This window comes from Hemibagrus wyckioides, linkage group LG24 (genome assembly GCF_019097595.1).
Source record: "Hemibagrus wyckioides isolate EC202008001 linkage group LG24, SWU_Hwy_1.0, whole genome shotgun sequence".
NCBI lineage: Eukaryota > Metazoa > Chordata > Actinopteri > Siluriformes > Bagridae > Hemibagrus > Hemibagrus wyckioides.
In genome coordinates, this window is record NC_080733.1 from 3,421,963 (window position 1) to 3,442,314 (window position 20,352).

The following is a 20,352-nucleotide window of genomic DNA, read 5'->3' on the forward strand; positions in this document are numbered from 1 at the left end:
TCTTTTTAGTCTTTTTTCTGTGGCTTATATGGGATTTCTGGAATACTCTAGGATAACAGAAACGAATACAATATGTCATTAGTACTTGCTAGTGATTCCTTATATATATTGCACAGCCACCTTAGTTGGTTTACTCACAAACCAACAACAAATTCAGTAATAAAATATTCCAATTGATTTATCATTTTAAATAAAAAAAGAGCATCTGTAACTTTAGCAAATGTAAATATTTAATACTGCTTAATAAACGCTCTGGCCTGTATACAATATGCAAGTAGTATCTTAAAATGATTAGGCCTCCATGTGACACTCTATCAATCTGATTAAGCTATAAATGTCAGTGGGTATTTATTTCAACCTCGCCCAGTATGAAACTCATTCCATGTGCTGGAGGCTTTTTCCTGGATGCCTCAGAAAGCCTTTAATTCGAATTCACAGGTCATCTAGAAGGTAAATGACCGTGTTCTCGTGTTGATGGGGAAAGAAAAAGATAAATTGAGATCTGCTTCCCCCAACTTCATGGTCCAGTGAGTTGATGGGAATGGGCTCTAGTACCCTGGCAATATATATTAGTTTAACTAGGAAGTCATGACTGCCACAGAAATAATCTGTCTAAAATAGGTTTAAATGGGGTCTCTAAGCCAAGTGAGGAAAAACCGTAATGATAAAATATTCAGAATTGTTTCAGAATCTGGTTTTAACTGATATGGTATATACAATCAGGGAGGAAAATGGCAGTAGGAACGCAGTGTGTACTGTCGAGGTTTCTATACGGACGGGTTTTGATGTAGCGCAGAAAGTCTATGTGGGTATGTTTATCGGAATTTTTTAAATATATATAAATATAAATAAAATAATGAATGAATTTCACACTCGTCACTCGGAAGATTTGAACACCCGGTTGTTCGAAGGTTTAGTGCGTGTTAATGATTATTTTTGTAAAGTGTGCGTAGTTTGTGATGAACACGCTCATAGAGAACGCCATGGTTAGAGTCACGAGCCATAAAGAGACACAGCTTCATCATTACTGAGGTTTAAAACTCTTCATCGGGAGACATGGCTCACGTTTGGAGAGATGTGATGGCACTGCTGCCTGCAAATGAAACCGATTTCCCCCTTGTGTTTGGTGAAGTAGTTGAACCCAGTGTCCTGGTGATGTTGGAGCTCAACAGGAAGGAGCTGTACGCCTCATCAAACTCCTTCTGTACTGAAAAAGCCCAGGTTATTATTGATTACTCCTGGGAGAAGCTCAACACGGGAACATGGCGAGATGTGGACAAGGAATGGAGACGTGTCTACTCTTACGGCTGTTTGTTTAAAGCTGTAGGAACATGTCAAGGAGAATCATCACGAGACAAGGTCCAGGATGCCATAAAGATATGTGACATGGGTCTGCTCATGGGCGCCTCCATCATGGATAATATTCTGCAAAGACTTATAGCATTTCTGAAAAATAAAGCGATGATTCCTAACAAAGTAGTGGACATTGAACAGCCTTGTCCAAAGGTGATCCTTTAGATTACATAGAGATACCTGATCTTCTTGATTTTTGATTGGTGTCACATTTCATTTACTGGAATAGACAGATCTCAGAAGAATGTATGCTGTATGCTCACATCTGTTTTTCTGTGTCAATAGAAACTTAGGAAAGAGTGCATCCTGAAGCCCATCATCAACCCTGGACTGTCAGTACAGAGGGTTCGATGCCCAGCTCTGGAAAGTTTCCGCTCAGAATTTCTGGAGCCAAAAATACCAGTCATACTCGAGGGAATCATCGACCACTGGCCTGCCTTCAGAGAGCACACCTGGAGGTACTACAGTATATAAATGGTACAAGTGTTAAATAATTTTCTAAGTGTGTGTATATGATCAGACGTGAGTGATAGAAAGGAAATTGTACTACTACTAACAATAATAATAATAATAATAATATCATCAACATTTCTTTTGTCATAATTGAATGATTCATTTTATTTTTCTTAATTCATTGGTTTGTTTTGGTTCTCCTTCTTAATTTTCTCCACATTGTCTTAATAAATTCCAATAATAGGAAATGAATTAAATGCTCCTCTGTTACTCTGCAATGTTTAAAACCTGCTCTGTGTGTTCTGAACTGTTCTGCTTCTAATTTTTTCTAAGTATAGAGTATCTGCAAGCAGTAGCAGGCTGCCGGACGGTTCCTGTCGAGCTGGGATCCAGGTACACTGATGAAGAGTGGTCACAGAAGCTCCTTACAGTCAATGAGTTCATCGACCGCTACATTTTAGGCCAAGTACGGTTTTACTGTTTATATACTATGATGGTGTTTAGGTGTAAAATCACTGTGGCTAGTTATAAAGCAGTGTGTGTGTGTATGTGTGTTTACAGAGGGAGGCTGCTACAGGATACTTGGCTCAGCATCAGCTTTTTGATCAGGTGACATTTTGTTTTAGCGATCTGGCTCGTCCTGCTCGTCTACTTAGTGTCATAATGTTTATATAAGCATAAGTAATTATATGAACTCAAGTGTTGGTGTCATTTTTATTTTATTATATTATATATTTTATTTATTTCATTTATATATATATATATAGTGTGTGTGTGTGTGTGTCTGTATATATGTCTATATACACTGAACAAAATTATAAACGCAACACTTTTGTTTTTGCCCCCATTTTTCATGAGCTGAACTCAAAAATCTAAGACTTTTTCTATGTACACAAAAGGCCTATTTCTCTCAAATTATTGCACAGGTGTGCCTTAGGCTGGCCACAATAAAAGGCCACTCTAAAATGTGCAGTTTTATCACACAGCACAATCCCACAGATGTCGCAAGTTTTGACGGAGTGTGCAATTGGCATGATGACTGCAGGAATGTCCACCAGAGCTGTTGCCCGTGAATTGAATGTTCATTTCTCTACCATAAGCCGTCTCCAAAGGCGTTTCAGTGAAATTGGCAGTACATCCAACCGACCTCAAAACCGCAGACCACGTGTAACCACACCAGCCCAGGACCTCCACATCCAGCATCTTCACCTCCACGATCGTCTGAGACCAGCCACCCGGACAGCTGCTGCAACAATCAGTTTGCATAACCAAAGAATTTCTAATGCACGGCCCCGTGTTGCAAGGATCTGTACACAATTCCTGGAAGCTGAAATCATCCCAGTTCTCGCATGGCCAGCATACTCACCGGACATGTCACCCATTGAGCATGTTTGGGATGCTCTGGCATATACGACAGCGTGTTCCAGTTCCTGCCAATATCCAGCAACTTCGCACAGCCATTGAAGAGGAGTGGACCAACATTCCACAGGCCACAATCAACAACCTGATCAACTCTATGCGAAGGAGACGTGTTGCACTGCGTGAGGCAAATGGTGGTCACACCAGATACTGACTAGAGTAAAATTGCACATTTTAGAGTGGTCTTTTATTGTGGCCAGCCTAAGGCACACCTGTGCAATAATCATGCTGTCTAATCAGCATCTTGATATGCCACTCCTGTGAGGTGGATGAATTATCTCGGCAAAGGAGAAGTGCTCACTAACACAGATTTAGACAGATTTGTGAACAATATTTGAGAGAAATTGGCCTTTTGTGTACATAGAAAAAGTCTTAGATCTTTGAGTTCAGCTCATGAAAAATGGGGGCAAAAACAAGTGTTGCGTTTATAATTTGTTCAGTGTGTGTATAGCTGTCTACCACAGGATACAGGTGTTGAATTGAGGAACAAAGTTCGTTGGATGATTATTTCATTATAAGTAAACGGATAAAGGTGTAGAGTTGATTTAATAAAGTATTTGCATTTGGAATCTGTTTGTTAATTCTCAGTACAATATCTAAATAGCTCTGACTGCCAGTGAGGCAGACCATCATTAGACTGAAAAAATAATCAAAACAAACCCGAGAGAGAGAAAACATTGGGTCTGGCCAAATCTACTATTTGAAAGAACACACTGATGAGCTCAGGATCACTAACAGGCCTGAAGACAAACAGAAAACTGTGGTGGATTCTTCAAGACTTCTTTCCCGGGTCAAGTAAAATCTACATCATGAAGATCCTCCAGGAGGTGGATGTCTCTGTGCCAAAGTTAATAATCACGAGAAGATTTCACCAGAGGAAATAGAGGCCTCACCACAAGATGAAAACTATTAGCAAGCCTCAAAAACAGAAGGATCAGATTAGAGATAGGAAAAAAAAGTAAATGTCCATACAGTTCTGGAGCAACATCCTGTGGAGAGATGAGAGAAAGATGAACTCGTAGCAGAACGATGGGAAGTTATCCAGTTATCCAGAGCGACTTACATTTTATATAATTGAGGGTTAAGGCTGGAGCTCAAGGGTCCAGCAGTGGTAGCTTTGTGGACTTGGGATTCAAAGTTACAACCTTTTGATCAATAGTCCAGCACCTTAACCACTAAGCTACCACATCCCCCTCATCTCGTGGTGTTGGTGTGTATGACTGCCAATGGAACTGGTTTCCTTGTGTTTAGTGATGATGTGAGTGCTGATAAAAACAGCAGGATAAATTGTGAAGTGTTCAGGGTGATGGTATCTGCTCAGACAGAGCTTCACAGAGCAGATTTTTCAAACAAATTGTTCTTCAATGGTTAAGCAAATCACCTGAGCTGAAACCAACTGAGCTGCAGTTCACTTGCTGAAGGCAAAACTGAACATAAGAAAACCCCTCAGGAACCAGCAGGAAATGAAGACAGCTGGAGGAAAAACCTGGCAGAACATCAGCAGGAAGGAAACCCAGCTTCTGGTGACGTCTGTGGGTTCCAGACTTAAGGCAGTCACTGACCGTAAAGGATTTACTGTATTAAACATATTAAAAATGAAAGCTGAATGTCTGCACTTTGAGATAATGTTTATTATTTAATTTCAACACCAGTATGCTTTGGTGGTCAGCTAAAATAACTTTCAGACTCTGAATATTGATGGACCTGGTCATGTGTAGTGCCACAGTGATGACATTCTGACTGCGTTCTTGTTTATTGTTTTGAAGAGACGTGAACACTGTGGTGTAATTCTGATTTTCTGCCTCATTAGAATACGAAGCTAACTGTAAGCTTTGTTCTTCCAGGTGCCGGAGTTGAAAGAAGACATCCGTATCCCTGACTACTGTTGCCTTGGAGAAGGCGACGAAGACAACATCACGATTAATGCTTGGTTCGGTCCAGGAGGAACCATCTCTCCTCTGCATCAGGATCCCGAGGAAAACTTTCTGGCTCAGGTTAATGTTCGAGACTGTCTGTCCTGATGTTCTGTAACACATAGTATTTGTAAACTCACCAAGGGATTTCTTTCCTTGTGGACTAACAGGTGGTTGGGAGCAAGTACATTCGTCTGTATAGCACTGAGGAGAGTGAGAATCTTTATCCGCATCAGTCTGAGCTTCTGTACAACACCAGCCAGGTACACACTCTAAACCTGTTCATCTCTAAAAGCAACCTTATACAGCAGGCATGATACCACCCTACAACAGATTACTAAATGTGTGTTTTGATGATGTTTCCCCTTTCTAGGTGGATGTTGAAAACCCAGATGTGGTCCAGTTCCCAGACTTCCTCAAAGCCTCCTATCAGGAGTGTGTGCTTGAGCCTGGTGAAGTTCTGTTCATCCCCAGACAGCACTGGCATTACGTACGCTCATTAGAGCTCAGCTTCTCCGTTAGCTTTTGGTGGTCATGATCTTCACCCTCTGTAAATATTTTATTAACAGGATTATAAATAAATATTTTCATTGTTGCACTGTTTAAATCGTAGAAGTTATTTTCCAAGTTAAAGGTTTCCATTTACAGGTCAAATATCATCCCCCCCCCCACCTACAATTCGCCATGACCAATTAGCCATAACATTAAAAGCACCTGTGTAGTGTTATCTAGGTCTCCACAAGATCTCTAAAAGGTGTGCTGTGGTTTCTGGCACCAAGACATTATCAGCAGATCCATGACATTGTGTAAGATCTAAGGTGGCGCCTCCATGGACTTGTTATCTTGTTGAGATCTAGGGAATTTGGAGGCCAAGTCAAGACCTTGAACTCTTTTCATGATATGACTCTTTCCTATCTGAGCCAGCATTCACTTTTTCCAGCATTTTGTGCTACAGTAGCTCTTCTACAGGATTGGAAAAGATGGGTGTCCGTGACCTTGTCGCTGGTTCACCGGTTTTTCTTGTTCTTGGAGCTCTTTAGGAGGTACTAATCACTGAACACCACCACAAGACCTGCTGTTTTGGAAATGCTCTGACCCAGTCGTTTAGAAATCACAGTCCGGACCTTAGATCCTTACACTTGTCCATTTTTCCTGCTTCCAACACTTCAACTTTAAGAACTGATTTGCTGCCTAATATACATTATATTGCCAAAAGTTTTGGGACACCCCTCCAAATCAGTGACTTCAGGTCTTCCAATCTCTTCCATGGCCACAGGTGTATAAAATCAAGCACCATTGGCATGCAGACTGCTTCTACAAACATTTGTGAAAGAAGGGGTCTCACTCAGGAGCTCAGTGAATTCAAGCGTGGTACCGTGATAGGTTGCTACATGTGCAATCAGAAATTTCCTCACTACTAAATATTCCACGGTTTATTGCTAACTCTATATTAAACCCTACGGATTAAGAATGGGATGTCATTAAAGTTCATGTGCATGTAAAGGCCAACGTCCCAGAACTTTTGGAATACTTTTGTACTCCTCCTTGGCAGGTGGCATTGTTACGAGATCATCAGTGTTCTTCACTTCACCTGTCAGTGGTTTTAATGTTATGGCTGATCTGGGAAATTTATGAGATCAATTACAGAACAATGAATACACACACAAATTATCTCTCACCTACTATGTAAAAGGGTTTTTTTCCCCTATAATCTTCAGCATTATGAGGTTTGAATTCCAAATATGTTTTATAACCAAGATGCTACAAAAATAAAAAGTAAAAGATTAAAACAAACAGAAAATCTATCAAATATGTCCCAGGTTCTCCAAGGCGCCCCAAAAAAACCTGGCAAAGGGTTATAATGCCAGACTTTATTGGATTTACCGCTAATTTGAGATCACAACCTTCAGATCATTATCTTAACCACTGCTCTTTCCATTTATATCAGTTTGTGAGAATCATACACACCTCTCCCTCTAACATTTAGTCTCAGGATTAGATCCTACACCTGAACTCCACATTCTAATAAGACTAACAACCTCTCAGCTAATTATTGGGATGTTTATAAATGTCACTTGTTTATCATTTTAATTACTGAGCCTGATGTTCCTGTTTATCCGTATCAGGAGGAACTTTATACAGTACTCTCGGGTAAACACAGTAAATTATATCCTTATTTAAGTCCTTTATGTTTACTGAAGCCAGTTTACAACAACATCCAGCAACATAATCCATTTTAAAAATGTTTTTACTACAACATGTGTAAACAATATACATATTTGTATTAAAGGCATAAAAATATTAAAGTGGGAACATTTGAGTTTAATTATAATCCAATAATTTTATTATTTTACTATTCTAAATATTTCCAGATTCTTTCAAAGTCTATGTGACCTTCCCTACAGCAGTTGGGTCTCATTTTTATTTATTATTTCAGGATATCTATAATGCAATTACTTTTCCCTTTCCTGTTAACTATATGGTCATCCTGTACAGCATATTTCTTAAAAACAAGCAAATAAAACACAACCAGTTGAATTTATCACATTTACATCTCCACTCCAGCCCTGAGATGAGGATGCAGCTTCATCACAGCCTCCTGGAGCGGCGTGTGGTAGACGTGGAGGGTGCAGGAGTAGCCGTCTCTCTCGCAGATGAAGACTGGCTTTGTGGCTCTGACTGGATTTCTGACAGAGTGACATAAACAATTACTAACATTTACTGTTTTTTGTTTTAGATTCATGTGTAATAAAGACTCTTACCGGGGATCTCATGAGCCCAGAAGATACTGCAGGAAGGGCAATGTGGATCGATGCGTCCTTTAAAATATCTGGCCACGCAGTAATAATGCATCTTGATCCCGCAATCAGGGTTTTCACAGATTTGGCCCTGGAGATATGAAGGATAGGATTATTCACAGAAACGTCAGGATATCTTTTCACTAACACTGAACAGATATAGATATAGATATAGATATAGATACATACATACATACATACATACATACATACATACATACATATATATATATATATATATATATACACTATATACATACATACATACACATATATATATATGTATGTATGTATGTGTGTGTATATATATATATATATATATATATATATATATATATATATATATATATATATATATATATATATAAAAGAGAGAGAGAGAGAGAGAGAGATTCATCCCAATGGGAAATTTACATATAAGTATTATATGAGGTTTTTCTTTTAAAGATTTATTTATTAATGCTATTTTAAAGGAAAGGTCCACACTGAAACTTGAATTAGTGCTGCATTTGTAGTGACTTGTGTAAACATGAGCGGTAATTTGCAAGTTGTAATGACATCATTTCCTGCCTCAGATCATAAAAGGGGAAAACCATGGATGTCTCTGCAAAAGCGTATCTTATGTTTGCACATAAAGTTCATAAAAAGCTACTTTAATTGCACTTCACAGTTACAGGCCTGACAGACTGTTGTTTCTGGTCTACTGTAATGACCTACAAACATTCCTGCAGCATGTGGGACTGAAACTGCCGCCGGAAATCACTAGTCTGAGTGATAACTCTAATCTTGATGATCTCCTTGTCAAAACAGTGATTAGTGCAGTCAGCGTCATAGATTTAACCATCTAGTGTGGCTGCATCTTAACCGATCTAAAGCCAGTACTGTTCTAAACTCATTTAAAAGTAGAGAACTGAAAAGTGAAATGTTACTGGGGAAGGAAGCTGATGTGTTGAAATGGCAAATTGAGGGTGTGATTAGTGTGTTTTTTTACCGGTTGTAGGCAGGGTATTACACATTGCGACTGAGCCTTGAATACAGCACGAGTTTATATTGTAATATGTCAGAGACTGGACCCTGATGGGGGGGGCTCTGTGTCGCACTGGGAAACACTGAGGTAGCCGCTCCTGTGTTTGGTTCTCTACACGTTCTCCTCCATACCATTTTTATTTTAAATTTTTTTCCAATAATGTTCTTAAAATATGTTCTTTGAATCTTGAATCTTGAATCCAGTGGCTGAGAAGTGTAGAACAAAATCACATCCGTAAACAAAACAAATTGAAAAAACAAATCCGTAAACAAAATAACAAACCCGAAAACAAAAACCGAATAAAAAATAAATCCATAAACAAAAACCGAATACAAAATAACAAATCCGAATACAAAATAACAAATCTGTAAACAAAATAAATCCATAAACAAAAACCGAATACAAAATAAATCTGTAAACAAAATAAATCCATAAACAAAAACCGAAAACAAAATAAATCCAAAAACAAAATAACAAAATTTGAAAACACAAAGACAATTCAGACAAACCAGAAAGGTAGGTATAGTTTGTGAATGGAATTCTTACTGCTGATTGGATGAAACATCTTTCACACAAGATATACAAACAGTAAGGAATTGTACGTTCGATAGTGCAACTTTAAATCTACAAAAGTAACAAACATTTCCATTGGCAAGCGAGGAGAACAGGGAGCTCATTCAATGCTACTTTGAGGAAGCCGTGATTTTGGATATACTGATAGTGCATGATAAAGATTAGCCTGCGATGTCTGAAACACACCTAAAGAATGCAGGTATGTAGACAAAACTATTCCAGATTAAATGATGTAAGGAATGCTATAATGATGTAAGGAATCCTTTCACTTTGTCTACTGCAATCAATAATCTTCCATGCAGTGACCATCTATCCACCCCTGACGACCTGGTATCTTACTACAACTTATTGCACCTCTAAAAACCCGAACTGTCTCCTTTGCTCAGTCTGCACCCTGGTTTACTCCTGAGCTTCGTCAGAGGCCGTCGCCTGGAACGCCTGTACAAAAGAACTGGACTTACTGTATACAGAGAAATGTACAGCGAGCATGTGCTTCTCTATAAAAGCGCACTGACTTCAGCTAAATCTGCTCACTACAATAAGCTGCTTGCATCTGGTGAAGGGAACAAAAAAAAAAAGTCTTGTTTTCCACTGTAAACAGTATTCTGAAACCATCTGACACACTTCCACCCCACCTGTATTGCACTGCTCAGTGTGATGTTTTTATGTCCTTCTTTAATGCCAAAATCACTAAAATTCATAAACAGCTAGCCTATTCATCAAATAATCCACGCAGCTTGCCTCACAGTATATCTGCTGACCAGTCTCATACTCTTTTCTCCTCTTTTAAACTCCACACCGAATCTGAAATCTCAGAATTCATTAATAAGTCTAAATATTCCACGTCAGCTCGATCCTCTGCCTACCCAGCTGGTTAAAGCCTCTACGCCCTCACTCTCCTCTCTCATAACTCGAATTATTCACTCCTCTCTATCTTCCGGCATTGTCCCTTCATCCCCCAAAACAGCTGCAATTAATCAGATCCTTAAAAAAACCTGGTGCTAATCCTAATGACCTCAATTTCTGTCCCATTTCAAATCTTCCTTTCATTTCTAAATTATTGGAAAAAGTAGTTGCAATACAGGTTCACACTCACCTCAGTGACCATAACCTTTTTGAATCATTTCAGTCTGGATTCCATACTAAACATAGTACGGAAACTGCTCTGGTGAAAGCTACCAACGACCTCTTGTTGGCTGCTGATGCCGGACTATTAACAATCCTTGTCCTGCTAGATTTGAGCACAGCCTTTGACACTCTCTCTCACTCGATTCCATTAAACCGTTTAGCTACAATTGGCACCACTGACGTCCCTCTCGTCTGGTTTACTTCATACCTCTCTGACCATACCCAGTTTGTGCAATTAAAAAAATTCTGCTCTCAGCCTCTCCCAGTCAGCTGTGGTGTTCCCCAAGGCTCTGTCCTTGGTCCCCTTCTGTTCCTCATTTATCTTCTCCCTCTTGGCTCTATCTTCAGAAAATTCAGTATGTAGCACTGCTACACACATTTGTTTATATATATATATCGGTTTAACGAATGTAAATATATGCCGGGAAAAAGCTGGCAAGAGGGAGCGCTCCGGAAAAAAAAGGAGATAAAATAAAAACGTAGACTGAAGTGGATCATTGAAGCAGCAGGATCATCACCACTGAACGGAATTCCTCGTCTGCAGTCCAATTGGATTATTTGTTCGCGAAGATTACAGCTGGCCAGCTATCCGTGTTCGGCTCATTGATCCGGTTCTGCTCACCCTGGCACGAAATACGGGTGAGACCGATCCAAAGAGTGCTTTAAAGTTGTATATTGTGTAAATAAGGACTGAGATTATTCAGAGACTGGGGAAGTGGGTTTTTGTGTATATATGTTATTGCTGTTTATGACTAATACACGGTGTTTTGAGTGAACATCTATCTTGGTTTTGGCCATTTTATTTGTTGTTTCACGCTGTTACCTGACCCGTAGCAAGTTGTAGCCATGGCCTCTAGGAGGCAAGCGTTACATAGTGGTGGCCCGTATGGGGATTGTTCAGCGTTACTGTTATTGTTTCTTATTTTTGGTATTATTACCGTTATTGTTATTGCTACTATTTGCTATTATTGCTTTTGGTGAAATATGGATGCCAGTATGGAGAATGTTAATACTGCCGATTGTGCTGCTGAAGATCACTCTCTTGATCAGGCTGTGGATTTTACTGCAGGCCCATTTGTGACTAGGTGTAATCCTACATCTGAAATAACATCTTTATTAAGTTCACTGTATATCTGTGATGAAGATAATGATGATGAAAATGCTGATGTACCTGTTACTGATGGGGGGTATGTACAATCAATGCAAACTGAGATTGAGTTACTGAAAGGGGACTTAGTGGACATTAAAAATCATGTTGAGACCCTAGAGGCAGAATATAGATGGGCTATGGAGAGCACCTTAAATAGGGTAGCCGCTTTAAGTGATGCAGTGGAAGCCAAGTTGGACACATTGCAGGACATCTTCCAGCAGTCCCTAGAAAAGCTGGAGAAAGCGGTGGTAGATTGTTTTCTCAGGAGGGACGCTAAGTGGGAAATGCAAATGAAAAAGGTTAGGCCCACTAGCACTCCTACCCTCCATAGACTGCAGGCCTTGACCCCCACTACACCTCACATTCCCTCCATACAGCACATTCGCTCCCAACTTGGTTCGTCTCCCTCTGGTGTTCCAGTCTCTTCTGGCCGAGACCGTAGGTTTACCCTGGACCCGTCTATGCAGACCCCCATACCCCTAACTGTCCCGTCTCACAGCTTGCCTGGTGTTTCTTCATTCTGTGCGAAACCTCTGGTGCGTCTCGATTTTCCATCCTTTGGCGAAGCAGCAGAAACCGCAGACGTCCTCAACTTCCTGAAGCAGTGTGAAAACTTCCTCGATGTCCGACCCTTACCCAATGCTGAGCTCCTGGGAACACTGAGCACTGTACTGAGGGGACCTGCACTGAGCTGGTGGAAGGCGGAGAGAGCCAAAGTCCAAGACTGGAAGACCTTCAAAGAGGCCTTTATGCCTTTCTTCCAGAGGACTACCTTGAGGAGGTGGAGGAGAAACTCAGAGCCATGGTACAACAGCCGGGGCAAAAACTAAGAGACTTTGCCTATGATTACCATGCTGTCTGTCTCAAGTGGAAGGCGGACATTACTGAGGTAGAGCTGGTGAGCCGTATCTTAAATAATATCAACCCCAGGGTCGCAGGATGCCTGAGAGGAACGGTAACCACGGTGGAACAACTGGTCAAGGTGGGCACTCGAGTGGAGAAAGACTGCCTAGGGGCCAAGGACTATTGGCAGAAAGTGGGGAAGCTGAACCCTAAAGAAAAGGGGCCCCTCAACAAACCCGGTAGCCGAGGTCACAAAGAGCTAGCGGGGGTTACCCTGGCTCAACCACACCACTGCAAGCTCCAGAAACCCGCCCATCTCCAAGTGCTATTGCAGGTGGCGAAGAAGGAAATTTGAGCCGTGATAGACACAGGAAGTTCCTTCACCCTGATGCAGCACAGTGTCTGGAGGAGTCTAGGAAGAGAGAACGCCTTGACTCAACCCCAGGATCACCAACAACACTTTGTGATGGCGGATGGCAAGGTGCATGTGTCCAAGGCCAAGACCCAAGTAACGTACCTGTGGCACAGTTCCAAGGTGACCACCAACACCTACATCATGGATGATACGCATCTGACCTTTCCTCTCCTCTTGGGACTGGTTTTCCTGCAATGGTTCCTCAGTTTCTCCCTCTCCTCAGGTCAAAAACCTGGGGGTCATCCTTGATGGCACTTTGTCCTTCGAGGCCCATATAAACAATATCTGCAGATCATGTTACCTTCAGCTACACAACATTTCTCATCTTCGCCCGTTCCTCACCCCACACACTGCTGCAACTCTTATACATGCTCTGGTCACCTCCCATATTGATTACTGTAATTCACTTCTAACTGGCCTATACCACAAAAACTCCTACATAAACTCCAACTTATCCAGAACTCTGATGCCCGTATCGTAACCCAAATACCCTTAATGCATCACATTACCCCCACCCTTCAACAACTTCACTGGCTCCCCATCAAATACCCCATCAAATAGTTTAAAATTCTCCTCCTCACATTTAAAGCACTTCATAATCTCGCTCCCTCTTACTTATCGGAGCTTGTTCAGTTCTACACCCCCTCTCGCACTCTTCGCTCTTCTTCATCAAGGCTCCTAGTTACACCCCTTTTCCGCTTGACCACCATGGGTTCTAGAGCCTTCAGCCGTACTGCTCCATGTCTTTGAAATTCTCTCCCCAAAAAAATCCGTAACATAGATTCTCCAACCAAATTCACATCTTACCTTAAGACCCATTTATTCAGAAGCGCTTATCCTACATGATATAAGGCTGCACTTAAATCTCCATTCAAGTCATTTGTTATCAAATGTCTTAAATTATGACACTATTTCATTAATATTGTTTTAATCACTTACTATTCAACGTTATCTTTATAAAAGTTATCTTGTTTTATCTTTTATCTGGAAGGCGACCTTGGGTGACCAGAAAGGTGCCTATATAAATAAAATGCATTATTATTATTATTATAAGAACAGAGCTGCGTTCAGCTTTCTACTGCTGCAGCCTGCTGGACGTCCTCTATATCTTGAGTGACAGATGTCTCGTTCAATCAGAGGTAAGAATTGCATTAACAAACTATACCTACCTGTTCCAGTTTGTCTGATTTGTCAATGTGTAGCAAGCAAGGAGGCAGATTTGCCATGTTTAATTACCCCTAGTAAAGAATGAGTCAATGTACATGGTGCTCTGAAATGGTCTGGAATCCTATCCAGAGTGAAGTCCTCCATCATCACCTGGGAAATCCACTACAGCTTCACTGCGACCATCAAGATTTACCCAAGATGAAATAAAACTTACTGTTGATTTTTTCGACTTTTTGAAAAATCATTTTCAATAATTGTGCAGCAGTAACATGTCTATAGGGCCGTTACCTCATGTAATCTGGAAGACGTTTCATTTACAGCAAAATGCACAAACTACTACTGAGTGTCATTTACAGAATGATCTAGAAGACTGGAAAGCTTCACCTCATGCTCCTAGTAACATTTAGCTCATATACTTATATTGACAAAAGTTTTGGGACTTCTGCCTTTACATGCACATGAATTTTAATGACATCCCATTCTTAATCTGTAGGGTTTAATATGGAGTTGTCCCGCCCTTTGCAGCTATAACAGCTTCACCTCTTCTGGGAAGGCTTTCCACAAGGGTTAGGAGTGTGTTAATGGGAATTTTTGACCATTCCTCTAGAAGTGTATTTGTGAGGTCAGGCACCGATGTTGGACGAGAAGACCTGGCTCACAGTCTCCACTCTAATTCATCCCAAAAGTGTTCTATCAGGTTGAGGTCAGGACTCTGTGAAGTTCCTCCACACCAAACTCTCTCATCCATGTCTTTATGGACCTTGCTTTGGTCACTGGTGTGCAGTCATGTTGGAACAGGAAGGGGTCATCCCCAAACTGTTCCCACAAAGTTGGGAGCATGAAATTGTCCAAAATGTCTTGGTATGAAGCTGAAGCATTAAGAGTTCCTTTCGCTGAAACTAAGCAAGTACCGGTATGTACTGTTCCTCCTGGCAGACAAGTCCATCTGTTTGTAGAAGCAGTCTGCATGCCTAGGTGCTTGATTTTATACACCTGTGGCCATGGAAGTTATTGGAACACCTGAATTCAATGATTTTGAGGGGTGTCCCAAAACTTTTGGCAATATAGTGTACGTTGCTCACCTGTAAGACGATGTTGTGGCACACGTAGCACAGTCTGATGAGGTCCTGGTAAACTTTACGTATATACTGCTCCATCTCGATGATACAGCGAGTGCTTAAAGTGTATTCACCTTGTTTCTGTGAAAGACAGACACACCCAAAAAAAAATCATTTCAGTCTTCACCTTTAATTTGTTTCTACAAGTCATCCTATACAGCTCTCTCTTTAGCCCTCCATAAAAATCTAATGTATTGTAATTAATATAAAGCAATGAATTTGTTTGCTATGGGGCTGACAAAAAAATAGAAATGATCACATATTTGAACTAAATTAACGGCAACATTAAATAAAATTATTTTTTTCTGTAGGGTATCTAATACAGTTCTTTGTTTTTAACTTGCTAGACGTATGAAAATAAAGCATGTTTCCACTATGACTGAAGGATAAAATAATTGAATCAAGTCTTAAGTTATACCTCATTTAACCACTTGTCCTGGACAAACTTATTCAGCACGTGCTCCGTCTCTTTCTTTTTCATTTTCTTTGTCTGGAGACGATCGGCACAATTCAGGAGATCGGTGGAAGAGACGATACCGTTCTCTGTGTCTAAAATCATATCCATCTGAGTAAAAAGATATAAAGACAACGGGTTATGCTGAGGAGAAGAAAAGATCTGTGAGTGAAGTGTAAATAAGAAGAATTTCACTGACTGTATTTTTTATCGTAAGAGAGACGAAGACAACAGAAAGCAGAAGTTTTTACCGTCTTCCTGAACAGCTCCAGCTCGTTATCGGCGTAATCAGAAGACATTCTGGTGATGTCCGTTTCGGCCATGTTCACCTGTATGGAGAAAAAAGAAATAAGATAAGAAGCGAAGTATGATCTCTCTCCTCATGCTGATTTCACAGCTAAGCCTAATCGCACACAGTTAAACCTCTTCCTGACCAAGGCGTAGTGCTGTGCTCCATCCTCCTCCGACGAGCCTTTTCTAATGTGCATGAACATGGGCTGAAGAGTAGTATTGATCACGTCGATGAATTCCTCCAACTTATCTGGCAGATAATGGGCTACAAGAGGAACACCACAAAAATAAACCTTGTTAAATGAGTTCTAAATGAATAACAAATGAAAGATGGTTGATTTCTGTATTTCAACACAGATTATAACTTACACACCTCCGTGAGTCTCACAACAATGACGATAAAGTGCCTTGGCTTGAACACTACTGATTATACCGTTCCTCATCATGGTCTGTAAAAAGCGCTTATGGCTGTCGCCCATGGGCCGGGACATGGTGCTGGATCGTCTGCTCTATGACGGGAATTAGATAAACTGAAAAAAATGAAGAGGAAGCAGGTGATGAAGAAATGTAGAGGTGGTAAACAAAATGCAAGTTTCATTCAGTTTTTGTGTAATGTGACTTTATATTGCTCTAGAATTTAATATTTATAATTGCTCTTTTTTGAAGTCTTCATACTAGATTTTCACATTTTTACGTCGAAATGAAATGACCGACACGTATTATATATATTATAGGTTATAGAGTTACACAACCACGTCATACCGTAAAATCTATACCGACTATTTGATGAAAGATACATGATTTAATAATTTAAGATCGAGTTAATGTGAATTTTTCTTACTCATGATATGTACGTATCTGGTCTTTGTTCCCTCGTTTGTTCCGCTCATGTTTTTCTTGATTATTTCCTTTAAACATACACCTCAGTATAAAAGTCAACTGTTTTTAACTCATGTTTGCATTACGGTGTGTCCAGGATGTTTTTCTGTGTGCAATAAACCCTCTTTATCTTTTTCTTTTCCCTTTAAAAAAATCTCTCTCTTACTTTCCTGATTCTTTCAGTGAAGCTGAGGTGTTTTGATCAACCAGAAAGGTTTACAACAATAAGAGTTAATAAGTTGTTAATAAGAGCTCTTCAATAGCTTTCAAGCACCATGGGAGTCAAACGTGAAAGTGGGGCATTTTAGCCGACTTTGGAGCTCTATTTCAGTTTAATTGACGCCTCAGGCACTGCCACAGACCTCGTCATGTTTTGATTGATTTATCAAATTATTTGGAGAATTGGTAGATTTATTAATTTATTTTTAAAACATGATGAACCGGTAGTACATGTTGTTTATCTTATTGAATCTCTTGAGCTATTTTGGATTTTATATAAACATAAATGCTCACTGTTTATGATTTGGAAAATTACTTGTAAATGTACTTAATTAATATCAAAATATTCTCAAACTGAGTGCATCTCCAAAACTGCAGCTCTTGTGGGGTGTTCCCGGTCTGCAGTGGTCAGTATCTATCAAAAGTGGTCCAAGGAAGGAACAGTGGTGAACCGGCAACAGGGTCATGGGCGGCCAAGGCTCACTGATGTTTGATCCATGAATCGACCAATAAATTTTCTGGTTCAATTAGAATTGGTACTTAAACAGTCCTCTTCATCATGCTGTTCACATTTTGACATCATGAGACCAAGACCACACCTAACAATTGATCAACAGAACCTCGCCATTGTGAGGCTTCAAACAGGATGTTCTCAGAGGGAAGTGGCCACTGAGCTTAGAGTGTCACAGAGTGTCATCAGCAGGTTGTGACAGAGATACAGAGAGACTGGAAGAGTCACAGAAAGGCATAGAAGTGGACGTCCTTTGGCCACATCCCACGTTGATGACCGCTTCATTGTGAACAGTGCCCTGCAGAACCGGATGATGAATGCCACTCAACTCCAGGCACATTTAAGGGAGGTGAGAGGCACCAAAGTGTCACGTCAGACCATTCGAAACCGTTTATATCAGCGTGGTCTGCGTGTTAGACGACCTGCAAGGGTACCTGACCACACCACCAGGCACAGGCATTGGGTCAGGGAGTATTTACGCTGGACGAGGGACCAGTGGGCCTCAGTGCTGTTCTCTGATGAAAGTCGATTCACGTTGAGCAGAAATGATGGCCGCCAACGATGTTGGAGACGTCAAGGAGAGCGTGATGCATCAGCCACTGTGATGGTGGTGTTACAGTCTGGGCAGGTGTGTCCACTCAATACAGAACTGCCCTACATCTTGTGAATGGTACAGTGACAAGCCAGTACTACCTGAATAACATCATTAATCCAGTCATTGTGCCCCTGCATGAACAACACAGGCCTAATTTCATCTTCATGGACAACAATGCTCCAGCTCATCAAGGTCGCATCATTAGGGAACGGCTGCTGGAGGATGGGATACCTCAAATGGAGTGGCCTGCATTTTCTCCAGACCCGAATCCCATAGAAAACCTATGGGATCAGCCGAGTCGCCGTGTAGAGGCTCGTAACCCTGCACCCCAGAACCTCAATGACCTGAGGGCCGCCCTTCAAGAAGAGTGGACAATAAGTCGACTCGTGAACAGCATGAGACGTCGTTGTCAAGCTGTAATTGATGGTCAAGGGCACATGACAAATTATTGAGACATTGACATTTTTTGTTGTGGTATACCCACCACTGTTGTTGGTTTTTGTTTCAATAAATAGTTTGAGATGAGGAAATCACCACTGCATGCTTCTACTTAAATGTGTGTGTGTGTGTGTGTGTGTGTATATATATATATACACACACACACCTACATATGTGTGTGTGTGTGTGTGTGTAGGTGTGTGTGTAGGTGTGTGTGTATTAGCTAGTTAGTTATTTCAGTCTCCAGTGAAGGAATCATGAGTTAAAACCTGACATTAAACTGACCACTGAGTAAAAGCTACAGGATATAACACTCTCCACTGTGGCTAGTCCAAGCTAGCTGAATGTTTTGTATCAATAGTAATATCACCTCCATGCAGAAAACCATGTTCACGTGTTATAGATGTTTACAGGTGAATAAGCTAAAGAGATTTAATCGGTTAACTTACGGCAGAAGTTTATAACGTAGCATCCGATGTTTTCAATAGACCGCGCTCTACCGCCTGCTAACACACGGCCTCAATCCAAAATGGCTTCCTTAGCACACAGAGGGCTCTACATAGTGCGTGCTAAGTGTTACTTTTGTGCCCTACGAAGTGAACAAATCTAGGACTCAACGACTCGTTTGGAATGAGGCCACACGTCGCCTAAAAATTCACACTTCCTGTATAGCTTCCTGTACACAAGCGCAGAAGTGAATTATTATTTCTTAGTTACGTTATATAAATTATTTATTAAGTTCCAACAAAATATTAAAAAATATTAAAAAATATTAAATATGAAAAAAGTATTTTTTTACGTGTTTTTTAAAGTTTTTTAAAGTTTTCCTATGATTAGGTACATTAGGTACATGAAGCTAATGAATATTAATTAGGTTGTGTAAGATGAGCGACAGTGATTGGCTGAGGCCACAGTGGTACTGTGTACACTTTATGAATACATGTACTATATGGGCCAAAACCATCACACCTTTACGTGCTTTTTTTAAACTTTTCATTACAGATTTATCCTTCTTTACTGTTATAATAAGCTCCACTAATAAGTTTCCCACTAGATGTTGGAGAGTGACTGTGGGGATTATTCAGCTACAAGAGCATTAGTGAGATCAGACACTGATCCAGGTCCAGTTCATCCCAAAGGTGTTCAGTGAGGTTGAGTCAGAGTCGGGGCTCAGTGCAGGACACTCTTCCGCTCCAACCTTAACACACAATGTCTTCACGGAGCTCTGTGTTTTGTGCACAGGTTCATTGTCATGCTGGAACAGGGTTTGGCCCTTTTAGTTTTAGTAAAGGGATAATTGTAATGCTACAGCAAACACAGACAGGTTTTTAGTCACTTGTGTCACGCACAAAAACATACTATATTGCCAAAGGTTTTCTCCAAATCATTGAATTCAGGTGTTGCTTTTCAGGGGTTGGTCTCAGCTTCTTAGTTCCAGTGAAAGGAAATCTTAATGTTTCAGCATACCAAGACATTTTGGACAATTTCTTGCTCCCAACTTTGTGGGAACAGTTTGGGGATGACCCCTTCCTGTTCCAACATGACTGCACACCAGTGACCAAAGCAAGGTCCATAAACACATGGATGAGTGAGTTTGGTGTGGAGGAA

General features: G+C 40.6%; 2 protein-coding genes across 2 annotated transcripts; one reads left to right on the forward strand and one right to left on the reverse strand.

Annotated features, from left to right (window-relative positions):
• The first annotated feature begins 815 nt into the window (after positions 1–815).
• On the forward strand, positions 816–6,853 carry kdm8 (lysine (K)-specific demethylase 8). The gene is made up of 7 exons (XM_058378124.1): positions 816–1,506; positions 1,639–1,811; positions 2,140–2,272; positions 2,368–2,415; positions 5,070–5,219; positions 5,309–5,401; positions 5,512–6,853. Exons 1-7 carry the CDS (start codon positions 1,057–1,059, stop codon positions 5,674–5,676), a joined length of 1,212 nt encoding a protein of 403 aa, XP_058234107.1. The 5' UTR covers positions 816–1,056; the 3' UTR covers positions 5,677–6,853.
• Positions 6,854–7,344: 491 nt separating this feature from the next.
• On the reverse strand, positions 7,345–19,348 carry nsmce1 (NSE1 homolog, SMC5-SMC6 complex component). The gene is made up of 8 exons (XM_058378125.1): positions 19,194–19,348; positions 16,476–16,632; positions 16,246–16,367; positions 16,063–16,140; positions 15,776–15,922; positions 15,322–15,438; positions 7,901–8,027; positions 7,345–7,825 (listed from the first exon to the last, which is right to left on the reverse strand). The coding sequence occupies exons 2-8, from the start codon at positions 16,591–16,593 to the stop codon at positions 7,728–7,730; spliced, it is 807 nt and encodes a 268-aa protein (XP_058234108.1). The 5' UTR covers positions 16,594–16,632; positions 19,194–19,348; the 3' UTR covers positions 7,345–7,727.
• Positions 19,349–20,352: the final 1,004 nt, after the last annotated feature.